General features: G+C 51.4%; 1 protein-coding gene across 1 annotated transcript in view; it reads right to left on the bottom strand.

Annotated features, from left to right (window-relative positions):
- LOC139240447 (B-cell receptor CD22-like) overlaps positions 1-13,689 on the bottom strand; it is a 136,672-nt gene that overhangs the window by 24,441 nt on the left and 98,542 nt on the right. The window contains exons 9-12 of the mRNA XM_070868975.1: positions 7,416-7,679; positions 4,868-5,125; positions 2,868-3,143; positions 952-1,039 (exon numbers count right to left, since the gene is read on the bottom strand). Of these exons, the coding sequence (XP_070725076.1) occupies positions 952-1,039; positions 2,868-3,143; positions 4,868-5,125; positions 7,416-7,679 (886 nt within the window). The remainder of the gene's footprint in view (positions 1-951; positions 1,040-2,867; positions 3,144-4,867; positions 5,126-7,415; positions 7,680-13,689) is intronic.

The raw sequence follows: 13,689 nt of genomic DNA, 5'->3' as shown, positions 1-13,689 counted from the left end.
CATGTGTTTATCCAGCTTCCCCCTTAAATGTATCTCTGCTCCTCGCCTCGACCCCTCCCTGTGGGAGCGAGTCCCACATTCTCACCCCTCTCTGGGTAAAGAAGTTTCTCCTGAATTCCCCATTGGATTTATTAGTGACTGTCGTATATTGATGGCCCCTAGTTCTGGTCTCCCCCACAAGTGGGAACATCTTCTCTACGTGTACCCTATCGAACCCTTTCATAATCTACACACCTCCATCAGCTCACCCCTCAGCCCTCTCTTCTCTAGAGAAATGAGCCCCAGCCTTTCCTGATAGTTATAACCTCTCAGTTCTGGTATCATCCTGGTAAATCTTCTCTGCACCATCTCCAATGCCTCTATATCATTTTTATAATATGGAGACCAGAACTGTGCACAGTGCTCCAAGTGTGGTCTAACCCAGGTATATGGTGACCAGAACTGTGCACGGTGCTCCAAGTGTGGTCTAACCCAGGTATATGGAGACCAGAACTGTACACGGTGCTCCAAGTGTGGTCTAACCCAGGTATATGGAGACCAGAACTGTGCACGGTGCTCCAAGTGTGGTCTAACCCAGGTATATGGAGACCAGAACTGTGCACAGTGCTCCAAGTGTGGTCTAACCCAGGTATATGGAGACCAGAACTGTGCACGGTGCTCCAAGTGTGGTCTAACCCAGGTATATGGAGACCAGAACTGTGCACGGTGCTCCAAGTGTGGGCTAACCAAGGTATATGGAGACCAGAACTGTGCACAGTGCTCCAAGTGTGGTCTAACCCAGGTATATGGAGACCAGAACTGTGCACAGTGCTTCAAGTGTGGTCTAACCCAGGTATATGGAGACCAGAACTGTGCACAGTGCTCCAAGTGTGGACTAACCAAGGTTCTATACAATTTTAGCATACCCTCCATCATTTACTGGCTGAGTATTGGTGTTCAGAATGCACTTACTTGCGGATAATTAGGATGACAAGAATTATCACCATTACGACGGCCAATATCACAGCAAGAATAATGATTATCAGTTTGATGTGACTGTCTGTAAGAAGCAAAGTGAATTATAAAACAAGAATATAAGATCCCTGCACGACTCACTCAGTACTGCCCCTCCGATAATGTGGCGCTCCCTCAGTACTGCCCCTCCAACAGTGCGGTGCTCCCTCAGAACTGCCCCTCCGACAGTGCGGGGCTCCCTCAGTACTGCCCCTCCAACAATGCAGTACGGCATTCCCTCAGTACTGCCCCTCCGACAGTGCGGCACTCCCTCAGTACTGCCCCTCCGACAGTGCGGCGCTCCCTCAGTACTGTCCCTCCGACAGTGCAGTACGGCATTCCCTCAGTACTGCCCCTCCGACAGTGTGGCACTCCCTCAGTACTGCCCCTCCGACAGTGCGGTGCTCCCTCAGTACTGTCCCCCCGACAGTGCGGTGCTCCCTCAGAACTGCCCCTCCGACAGTGCAGTACGACATTCCCTCAGTACTGCCCCTCTGACAGTGCGATGCTCCCTCAGTACTGCCCCTCCGATAGTGCGGTGCTCCCTCAGTACTGCCCCTCCGACAGTGCGGTGTTCCCTCAGTACTGTCCCTCCGATAGCGCAGTACGGCACTCTCTCAGTACCGCCCCTCCGACAGTGCAGCGCTCCCTCAGTACTGCCCCTCCGACAGTGCGGTGTTCCCTCAGTACTGTCCCTCCGACAGCGCAGTACGGCACTCCCTCAGTACTGCCCCTCCGACAGCGCGGCGCTCCCTCAGTACTGTCCCTCCGACAGTGCGGTGTTCCCTCAGTACTGTCCCTCCGACAGCGCAGTACGGCACTCCCTCAGTACTGTCCCTCCGACAGTGCAGCGCTCCCTCAGTACTGCCCCTCCGACAGTGCAGTGCTCCCTCAGTACTGCCCCTCCGACAGTGCGGCGCTCCCTCAGTACTGCCCCTCCGACAGTGCAGTGCTCCCTCAGTACTGCCCCTCCGACAGTGCGGCGCTCCCTCAGTACTGCCCCTCCGACAGTGCAGCGCTCCCTCAGTACTGCCGCTCCGACAGTGCAGCGCTCCCTCAGTACTGCCCCTCCGACAGTACGGCACTCCCTCAGTACTGCCGCTCCGACAGTGCGGCGCTCCCTCAGTACTGCCCCTCCGACAGTGCAGCGCTCCCTCAGTACTGCCGCTCCGACAGTGCAGCGCTCCCTCAGTACTGCCCCTCCGACAGTGCAGCGCTCCCTCAGTACTGCCGCTCCGACAGTGCAGTGCTCCCTCAGTACTGCCCCTCCGACAGTGCGGTGTTCCCTCAGTACTGTCCCTCCGACAGCGCAGTACGGCACTCTCTCAGTACTGCCCCTCCGACAGTGCGGAGCTCCCTCAGTACTGTCCCTCCGACAGCGCAGTATGGCACTCCCTCAGTACTGCACCTCCGACAGTGCAGCGCTCCCTCAGTACTGCCCCTCCGACAGTGCAGCGCTCCCTCAGTACTGCCCCTCCGACAGTGCGGCGCTCCCTCAGTACTGCCCCTCCGACAGTGCGGCACTCCCTCAGTACTGCCCCTCCGACAGTGCGGCGCTCCCTCAGTACTGCCCCTCCGACAGTGCGGTGCTCCCTCAGTACTGCCCCTCCGACAGTGCAGCGCTCCCTCAGTACTGCCCCTCCGACAGCGCGGCGCTCCCTCAGCACTATACTGGGAGTCTCAGCCTGGATATCTGTGCTCGGGTCTGTGGAGTGGGGGTTCGAACCCACAAACCCTCGGTCTCGGAGGCGAGAGGGCAGCCCACTGGGCCATAGCTGACACTGGGGGTGTACCGATGTGTACAGACTGGTGCGCAGTGCGGGGTCAATCATCGGAGCCCGACGTGGGATAATACTTGGGGAAAGGACACTTACCCACGACTTTGATCCGCCGTCCCTTGGACCTGTGAGACCCGATTGAGTTTTGTGCCTCACAGAAGTACAGACCGTCCTGCTCCCCAGTGACGGTGTACAAACGCAGGTCCTTCCCAGTCGCTGGAAGGGTGATAGTCATGTCCCGCCGCTCCAGTGTCCATTTGTACTCGTTGATGGCAGGTTTACCATCACTGCTACAAGTCAGTGTGATATTGTCTCCTTCCTTAATCACGTCCTTTGGCGGTGAGATGGAAACCTCAGTGTCTCCGGGAGCATCTACCACAAGGAGTAAAGACAGGCAGAAGGAACTTACACAGGATTCCATCGGATATCTGGCCCAGACACAGGCCCACTGGGCCCCACCGCTCCGCGCCGGGGTTTATGTCCCACCGCTCCGTGCCGGGGTTTATGTCCCACCGCTCCGTGCTCCGTGCCGGGGTTTATGCCCCCCCTGCTCCGTGCCGGGGTTTATGTCCCACCGCTCCGTGCTCCGTGCCGGGGTTTATGCCCCCCCGCTCCGTGCCGGGGTTTATGTCCCACCGCTCCGTGCTCCGTGCCGGGGTTTATGCCCCCCCGCTCCGTGCCGGGGTTTATGTCCCCCCGCTCCGTGCCGGGGTTTATGTCCCACCGCTCCGTGCCGGGGTTTATGTCCCACAACAGCCCCCTCCCTCCCCTCTCCATCTCACCCCATCACCATCTCCTTCTATTCCTTTCTCCCTCATGTGTTTATCTAGCTTCCCCCTTAAATGTATCTCTGCTCCTCGCCTCGACCCCTCCCTGTGGGAGCGAGTCCCACATTCTCACCCTCTCTGGGTAAAGAAGTTTCTCCTGAATTCCCCATTGGATTTATTAGTGACTGTCGTATATTGATGGCCCCTAGTTCTGGTCTCTCCCCACAAGTGGGAACATCTTCTCTACATCTACCCTATCGAACCCTTTCATAATCTACACACCTCCATCAGCTCACCCCTCAGCCTTCTCTTCTCTAGAGAAATGAGCCCAAGCCTTTCCTGATAGTTATAACCTCTCAGTTCTGGGATCATCCTTGTAAATCTTTCTGCACCCTCTCCAGTGCCTCTATATCATTGGTATAATACGGAGACCGGTATTGTGCACAGTGCTCCAAGTGTGGTCTAACCCAGATATATGGAGACCAGAACTGTGCACAGTGCTCCAAGTGTGTTCTAATCGAGGTATACGGAGACCAGAACTGTGTACAGTGCTCCAAGTGTGGTCTAACTGAGCTATATGGAGACCAGAACTGTGCACAGTGCTCCAAGTGTGGTCTAACCCAGGTATATGGAGACCAGAACTGTGCACAGTGCTCCAAGTGTGGTCTAACCCAGGTATATGGAGACCAGAACTGTGCACAGTGCTCCAAGTGTGGTCTAACCCAGGTATATGGAGACCAGAACTGTGCACGGTGCTCCAAGTGTGGTCTAACCCAGGTATATGGAGACCAGAACTGTGCACAGTGCTCCCAGTGTGGTCTAACTGAGGTATATGGAGACCAGAACTGTGCACAGTGCTCCAAGTGTGGTCTAACCCAGGTATATGGAGACCAGAACTGTGCACAGTGCTCCAAGTGTGTTCTAATCGAGGTATACGGAGACCAGAACTGTGTACAGTGCTCCAAGTGTGGTCTTACTGAGCTATATGGAGACCAGAACTGTGCACAGTGCTCCAAGTGTGGTCTAACTGAGGTATATGGAGACCAGAACTGTGCACGGTGCTCCAAGTGTGGTCTAACCCAGGTATATGGAGACCAGAACTGTACACAGTGCCCCAAGTGTGGTCTAACCCAGGTATATGGAGACCAGAACTGTGCACGGTGCTCCAAGTGTGGTCTAACCCAGGTATATGGAGACCAGAACTGTACACAGTGCCCCAAGTGTGGTCTAACCCAGGTATATGGAGACCAGAACTGTGCACAGTGCTCCAAGTGTGGTCTAACCCAGGTATATGGAGACGTGACCACTGTGTGAAATCCAGGTACTCACAGAGCACGTCGATCCAGATGGCCTTCGATGTTTCACTTCCGATCGTGTTAGTCGCCTTACAATAATAATCTCCAGAATCCTTCCGATTGAGAGGACCGAGCGACAGTGTCTGGCCCACTGTTGTTTTGATATTCACCTTGCTCTTATACCAGGTATACTGGGGTAATGGACTGCTCTTTGAGTTACACGTCAAAGTAACACGGTTACCTTCCTGCAGCGGCCTCATCAGTGATTGAACCTGTGTGTTCTTCGGAGAATCTGGAAATTTGAAGGGAACAGCATAAGAAATAGGAGCAGGAGTCGGCCATTCGGCCCCTCGATCCTGCTCCGCCATTTAATACGATCATGGCTGATCCGATCATGGACTCAGCTCCACTTCCCCGCCCGCTCCCCATAACCCTTCACTCCCTTATCGCTCAAAAATCTGTCGATCTCCACCTTAAATATATTCAATGACCCAGCCTCCACAGCTCTCTGAGGCAGAGAATGCCACAGATTTACGACCCTCTGAGAGAAGAAATTCCTCCTCATCTCAGTTTAAATGGCCGACCGCTTATTCTGAGACTGTGCCCCCTAGTTCTAGATTCCCCCACGAGGGGGAAACATCCTCTCTGCATCCACCCTGCCCAGCCCCCTCAGAATCTTACACGTTTCGATAAGATCACCTCTCATTCTTCTGAATTTCAATGAGTGGAGGCCCAACCTACTCAACCTTTCCTCATAAGTCAACCCCCTCATCCCCGGAATCAACTGAGTGAACCTTCTCTGAACTGCCTCCAAAGCAAGCATATCCTTTCGTAAATATGGAGACCAAAACTGCACGCAGTACTCCAGGTGTGGCCTCACCAATACCCTGTATAACTGGAGCAAGACTTCCCTGCTTTTATACTCCATACTTTATACTTGAAGTGAAAGGTGGATTGAGATTGTGACGACAGAAATGCGATAGGACATCAAGGGCCATATTCGTGACATCCTTGCCCCTTCTCTATGCTGCCCCTACCTGTTAATCCCCCTTCCCTTTGCCCAGGAGAGATGCAGGATTAAATTGAGTCAAAGCCCAGAAACAGGCCACTGGGCCCCACCGCTCCGTGCCGGGGTTTATGTCCCACCGCTCCGTGCCAGGGTTTATGTCCCACCGCTCCGTGCCAGGGTTTATGTCCCACCGCTCCGTGCTGGGGTTTATGTCCCACCGCTCCGTGCCGGGGTTTATGTCCCACCGCTCCGTGCCAGGGTTTATGTCCCACCGCTCCGTGCCGGGGTTTATGTCCCCCTGCTCCGTGCCGGGGTTTATGTCCCACCGCTCCGTGCCGGGGTTTATGTCCCACCGCTCCGTGCCGGGGTTTATGTCCCCCCGCTCCGTGCCGGGATTTATGTCCCCCCGCTCCGTGCCAGGGTTTATGTCCCACCGCTCCGTGCCGGGGTTTATGTCCCACCGCTCCGTGCCGGGGTTTATGTCCCCCCGCTCCGTGCCGGGGTTTATGTCCCCCCGCTCCGTGCCAGGGTTTATGTCCCACCGCTCCGTGCCGGAGTTTATGGCCCACTGCTCTGTGCCGGGGTTTATGTCCCACCGCTCCGTGCCGGGGTTTATGTCCCACCGCCCCGTGCCGGGGTTTATGTCCCACACCAGCCCCCTCCCTCCCCTCTCCATCTCACCCCATCACCATATCCTTCTATTCCTTTCTCCCTCATGTGTTTATCCAGCTTCCCCTTAAATGTATCTCTGCTCCTCGCCTCGACCCCTCCCTGTGGGAGCGAGTCCCACATTCTCACCCCTCTCTGGGTAAAGAAGTTTCTCCTGAATTCCCCATTGGATTTATTAGTGACTGTCGTATATTGATGGCCCCTAGTTCTGGTCTCCCCCACAAGTGGGAACATCTTCTCTACGTGTACCCTATCGAACCCTTTCATAATCTACACACCTCCATCAGCTCACCCCTCAGCCTTCTCTTCTCCAGAGAAATGAGCCCCAGCCTTTCCTGATAGTTATAACCTCTCAGTTCTGGGATCGTCCTTGTAAATCTACTCTGTACCCTCTCCAGTGCCTCTATATCATTTTATATAATATGGAGACCAGAACTGTGCACAGTGCTCCAAGTGTGGTCTAACTGAGGTATATGGAGACCAGAACTGTGCACAGTGCTCCAAGTGTGGTCTAACCCAGGTATATGGAGACCAGAACTGTGCACAGTGCTCCAAGTGTGGTTTAACCCAGGTATATGGGGACCAGAACTGTGCACAGTGCTCCAAGTGTGGACTAACACAGGTATATGGAGACCAGAACTGTGCACAGTGCTCCAAGTGTGGTCTAACCCAGGTATATGGAGACCAGAACTGTACACAGTGCTCCAAGTGTGGTCTAACCCAGGTATATGGAGACCAGAACTGTGCATGGTGCTCCAAGTGTGGTCTAACCCAGGTATATGGAGACCAGAACTGTACACAGTGCTCCAAGTGTGGTCTAACACAGGTATATGGAGACCAGAACTGTACACAGTGCTCACTGTCCTGGTGGGGGTCGAAGGTATATCACAGGGTGGATACTTACACAGCACCACAAAGCGTTTGGATTGGGACCTCTGTTCACCGATGGTATTCTTTGCTGTACAATAATAGTCACAATGCTCATCTTCACTTGAAATTGTAATTCCCACTGATGGCGAAGAACCTAGGATCTTATACGCTGGGCCGCACGACTTTACCCAGCTATAGACATGTGCATGAGGGTTTGCATCATTGTCACATGTTAAAGTTACCAGCATTCCCTCTTTCACTGTGTCTGAGGACAGGATTTTCACATTCCTGGGTTTATCTGAAAGAAACAAAGAATTGCATTTAAATAGCGCCTTTCATGACTACCGGACATCTCAAAGTGGTTGACAGCCAATGAAGTACTTGTGGAGTGCGCTCACTGTTGTAATGTGGGAAACGCCAATTTGCGCACAGCAAGCTCCCACACACAGCGATGTGATAATGACCCAGATCATCTGTGTTAGTGATGTTGGTTGAGGGATAAATATTGGCCCCAGGACACCGGGGAGAACTCCCCCTGCTCTTCTTCCAAATAGTGGCCCCGGGATCTTTTACATCCACCCGAGAGGGCAGACGGGGCCTCGGTTTAACGACTCATCCGAAAAACGGCCCCTCCGACAATGCAGCACTTCCTCAGTACTGCCCCTCCGACAGTGCGGCACTCCCTCAGTACTGCTCCTCCGATAGTGCGGCACTCCCTCAGTATTGCACTGTAGTGTCACCCTAGATGTTTATGCTCAAGTCCCTGGAGCGGGACGTGAACCCATGGCCTTCTGACTCAGAGGCGAGAGTGCAGCTCACTGAGATATGGTTGGCACATATGGATCTGTCGAAAGTTCAACCATTAAAATAGTTTCCCAGATGTGCCACCGCGAATTTTATTCTTGGGAATAGAATCAGTGTGAGTCAATATTTAACACAAACTGTCAAACTGAAAGATAATCAGAAAATGCCGGAAATAGAACAACAACACATTGCGTTTGTATAGCACCGTAAATGTAGTAAAACGTCCAAAGTTGCATCACACGAGCGATTATCAGACAGAATCTGACCCCGAGCCACATAAGGAGATATTAGGGACAGGTGACCGAAAGCTGGGTCAAAGAGATTGTTTTATAAGCAGCGTCTTGAAGGAGAGAGAGAGAGGCGGAGAGGTTCAGGGAGGGAGTTCCAGAACTTGGGGCCCAGGCAGCTGAAGGCACGGCCTCCGATGGTGGAGCGATGGGAATCGGGGGATGGGCAAGAGGCCAGAATTGGAGGAGCGCAGAGATCTGGGAGGGTTGTAGGGGCTGGAGGAGGTTACAGAGATAGGGAGGGGTGTAGGGGCTGGAGGAGGTTACAGAGATAGGGAGGGTGTAGGGGCTGGAGGGGGTTACAGAGATAGGGAGGTGTGTAGGGGCTGGAGGAGGTTACAGAGATAGGGAGGGATGTAGGGGCTGGAGGAGGTTACAGAGATAGGGAGGGGTGTAGGGGCTGGAGGTGGTTACAGAGTTAGGGAGGTGTGTAGGGGCTGGAGGAGGTTACAGAGATAGGGAGGGTGTAGGGGCTGTAGGAGGTTACAGAGATAGGGAGGGTTGTAGGGGCTGAAGGAGGTTAGAGAGATAGGGAGGGGTGTAGGGCTGGAGGGGGTTACAGAGATAGGGAGGGGTGTAGGGGCTGGAGGTGGTTACAGAGATAGGGAGGGGTGTAGGGCTGGAGGTGGTTACAGAGATAGGGAGGGGTTTACTGGCTGAAGGAGGTTACAGAGATAGGGAGGTTTGTAGGGGCTGGAGGAGGTTACAGAGATAGGGAGGGGTGTAGGGGCTGGAGGAGGTTACAGAGATAGGGAGGGGTGTAGGAGCTGAAGGAGGTTACAGAGATAGGGAGGGGTGTAGGGGCTGGTGGGGGTTACAGAGATAGGGAGGGGTGTAGGGGCTGGAGAGGGTTACAGAGATAGGGAGGGGCGAGGACATGAAGTTTTGTAAAAAATAAATACATTTGAGGTGCAAAAGTTTGGTAGAGGGTATATCGTACTCTGTGTGGTGTTGAGGGTATATAGAAACATAGAAACATAGAAAATAGGTGCAGGAGTAGGCCATTCGGCCCTTCGAGCCTGCACCACCATTCAATAAGATCATGGCTGATCATTCCCTCAGTACCCCATTCCTGCTTTCTCTCCATACCCCTTGATCCCTTTAGCTGTAAGGACCATATCTAACTCCCTCTTGAATATATCTAATGGACTGGCCTCAACAACTCTCTGCGGTAGAGAATTCCACAGGTTAACAACTCTCTGAGTGAAGAAGTTTCTCCTCATCTCGGTCCTAAATGGCTTACCCCTTATCCTTAGACTGTGACCCCTGGTTCTGGTCTTCCCCTATATCGGGAACAGTCTTCCCGCATCTAACCTGGCCAGTCCCGTCAGAATATTACATGTTTCTATGAGATCCCCTCTCATCCTTCTAAACTCCAGTGAATACAGGCCCAGTTGAACCAGTCTTTCTTGATAGGTCAGTCCCGCCATCCCAGGAATCAGTCTGGTGAACCTTCGCTGCACTCCCTCAATAGCAAGAATGTCCTTCCTCAGATTAGGAGTCCAAAACTGAACACAATATTCCAGGTGTGGCCTCACCAAGGCCTTGTACAACTGCAGTAAGACCTCCCTGCTCCTATACTCAAATCCTCTCACTATGAAGGCCAACATACCATTTGCCTTCTTCACCGCCTGCTGTACCTGCATGCCAACCTTCAATGACTGATGTACCATGACATCCAGGTCTCGTTGCACCTCCCCTTTTCCTAATCTGCCGCCATTCAGATAATATTCTGCCTTCCTGTTTTTGCCACCAAAGTGGATAACCTCACATTTATCAACATTATACTGCATCTGCCATGCATTTGCCCACTCACCTAACCTGTCCAAGTCACCCTGCAGCCTCTTAGCATCCTCCTCACAGCTCACACCGCCACCCAGCTTAGTGTCATCCACAAACTTGGAGATATTACACTCAATTCCTTTATCAAAATCATTGATGTATATTGTAAATAGCTGGGGTCCCAGCACTGAGCCCTGCGGCACCCCACTAGTCACTGCCTGCCATTCTGAAAAGGACCCGTTTATCCTGACTCTCTGCTTCCTGTCTGCCAACCAGTTCTCTATCCACGCCAGTACATTACCCCCAAAACCATGTGCTTTGATTTTGCACACTAATCTCTTATGTGGGACCTTGTCAAAGGTCTTTTGAAAGTCCAAATACACCACATCCACTGGTTCTCCCTTGTCCACTCTACTAGTTACATCCTCAAAAAATTCCAGAAGATTTGTCAAGCATGATTTCCCTTTCATAAATCCTGTATGTGTTGGGTAGAGGGTATATCACACTGTATGTGTGGGGTAGAGGGTATATCACACTGTATGTGTGGGGTAGAGGGTATATCACAATTTGTGTGGGTAGAGGGTATATCACACTGTATGTGTGGGGTAGAGGGTATATCACACTGTATGTGTGGGTAGAGGGTATATCACACTTTGTGTGGGTAGAGGGTATATCATACTGTATGTGTGGGGTAGAGGGTATATCACACTGTATGTGTGGGGTAGAGAGTATATCACACTGTATGTGTGGGGTAGAGGGTATATCACACTTTGTGTGGGTAGAGGGTATATCACACTATGTGTGGGTAGAGGGTATATCACACTGTATGTGTGGGTAGAGGGTATATCACACTGTATGTGTGGGTAGAGGGTATATCACACTATGTGTGGGGTAGAGGGTATATCACACTATGTGTGGGGTAGAGGGTATATCACACTGTATGTGTGGGGTAGACTGTATATCACACTGTATGTGTGGGGTAGAGGGTATATCACACTGTATGTGTGGGGTAGAGGGTATATCACACTGTATGTGTGGGGTAGAGGGTATATCACACTATGTGCGGTGTAGAGAGTATATCACACTGTATGTGTTGGGTAGAGGATATATCACACTGTATGTGTGGGTAGAGGGTATATCACACTGTATGTCTGGGTAGAGGGTATATCACAATTTGTGTGGGTAGAGGGTATATCACACTGTATGTGTGGGGTAGAGGGTATATCACACTGTATGTGTGGGGTAGAGAGTATATCACACTGTATGTGTGGGGTAGAGGGTATATCACACTTTGTGTGGGTAGAGGGTATATCACACTATGTGTGGGTAGAGGGTATATCACACTGTATGTGTGGGTAGAGGGTATATCACACTGTATGTGTGGGTAGAGGGTATATCACACTATGTGTGGGGTAGAGGGTATATCACACTGTATGTGTGGGGTAGAGGGTATATCACACTGTATGTGTGGGGTAGAGGGTATATCACACTGTATGTGTGGGGTAGAGGGTATAGAAACATAGAAACATAGAAAATAGGTGCAGGAGTAGGCCATTCGGCCCTTCTAGCCTGCACCGCCATTCAATGAGTTCATGGCTGAACATTCAACTTCAGTACCCCATTCCTGCTTTCTCGCCATAACCCTTGATCCCCCTAGTAGTAAGGACTTCATCTAACTCCTTTTTGAATATATTTAGTGAATTGGCCTCAACAACTTTCTGTGGTAGAGAATTCCACAGGTTCACCACTTTCTGGGTGAAGAAGTTCCTCCGCATCTCGGTCCTAAATGGCTTACCCCTTATCCTTAGACTGTGACCTCTGGTTCTGGACTTCCCCAACATTGGGAACATTCTTCCTGCATCTAACCTGTCTAACCCCGTCAGAATTTTAAATGTTTCTATGAGGTCCCCTCTCATTCTTCTGAACTCCAGTGAATACAAGCCCAGTTGATCCAGTCTTTCTTGATAGGTCAGTCCCGCCATCCCGGGAATCAGTCTGGTGAACCTTCGCTGCACTCCCTCAATAGCAAGAATGTCCTTCCTCAGGTTAGGAGACCAAAACTGTACACAATACTCCAGGTGTGGCCTCACCAATGCCCTGTACAACTGTAGCAACACCTCCCTGCCCCTGTACTCAAATCCCCTCGCTATGAAGGCTAACATGCCATTTGCTTTCTTAACCGCCTGCTGCACCTGTATGCCAACCTTCAATGACTGATGTACCATGACACCCAGGTCTCTTTGCACCTCCCCTTTTCCTAATCTGTCACCATTCAGATAATAGTCTGTCTCTCTGTTTTTACCACCAAAGTGGATAACCTCACATTTATCCACATTATACTTCATCTGCCATGCATTTGCCCACTCACAAAACCTATCCAATTCGCTCTGCAGCCTCATAGCATCCTCCTCGCAGCTCACACTGCCACCCAACTTAGTGTCATCCGCAAATTTGGAGATACTACATTTAATCCCCTCGTCTAAATCATTAATGTACAATGTAAACAGCTGGGGCCCCAGCACAGAACCTTGCGGTACCCCACTAGTCACTGCCTGCCATTCTGAAAAGTACCCATTTACTCCTACTCTTTGCTTCCTGTCTGACAACCAGTTCTCAATCCATGTCAGTACATTACCCCCAATCCCATGTGCTCTAACTTTGCACATCAATCTCTTGTGTGGGACCTTGTCGAACGCCTTCTGAAAGTCCAAATATACCAGATCAACTGGTTCTCCCTTATCCACTCTACTGGAAACATCCTCAAAAAATTCCAGAAGATTTGTCAAGCATGATTTCCCTTTCACAAATCCATGCTGACTTGGACCTATCATGTCACCTCTTTCCAAATGCACTGCTATGACATCCTTAATAATTGATTCCATCATTTTACCCACTACTGAGGTCAGGCTGACCGGTCTATAATTCCCTGTTTTCTCTCTCCCTCCTTTTTTAAAAAGTGGGGTTACATTGGCTACCCTCCACTCCATAGGAACTGATCCAGAATCTATGGAATGTTGGAAAATGACTGTCAATGCATCCACTATTTCCAAGGCCACCTCCTTAAGTACTCTGGGATGCAGTCCATCAGACCCTGGGGATTTATCGGCCTTCAATCCCATCAATTTCCCCAACACAATTTCCCGGCTAATAAGGATTTCCCTCAGTTCCTCCTCCTTACTAGACCCCCCCGACCCCTTTTATAACCGGAAGGTTGTTCGTGTCCTCCTTCGTGAATACCGAACCAAAGTACTTGTTCAATTGGTCCGCCATTTCTTTGTTCCCCGTTATGACTTCCCCTGATTCTGACTGCAGGGGACCTACGTTTGTCTTTACTAACCTTTTTCTCTTTACATATCTATAGAAACTTTTGCAATCCGTCTTAATGTTCCCTGCAAGCTTCTTCTCATACTCCATTTTCCCTGTCCTAATCAAACC

Source organism: Pristiophorus japonicus, chromosome 31 (assembly GCF_044704955.1).
Source record: "Pristiophorus japonicus isolate sPriJap1 chromosome 31, sPriJap1.hap1, whole genome shotgun sequence".
Classification (NCBI taxonomy): Eukaryota; Metazoa; Chordata; class Chondrichthyes; family Pristiophoridae; genus Pristiophorus; species Pristiophorus japonicus.
This window is presented reverse-complemented; position numbering and strand designations above follow the sequence as displayed.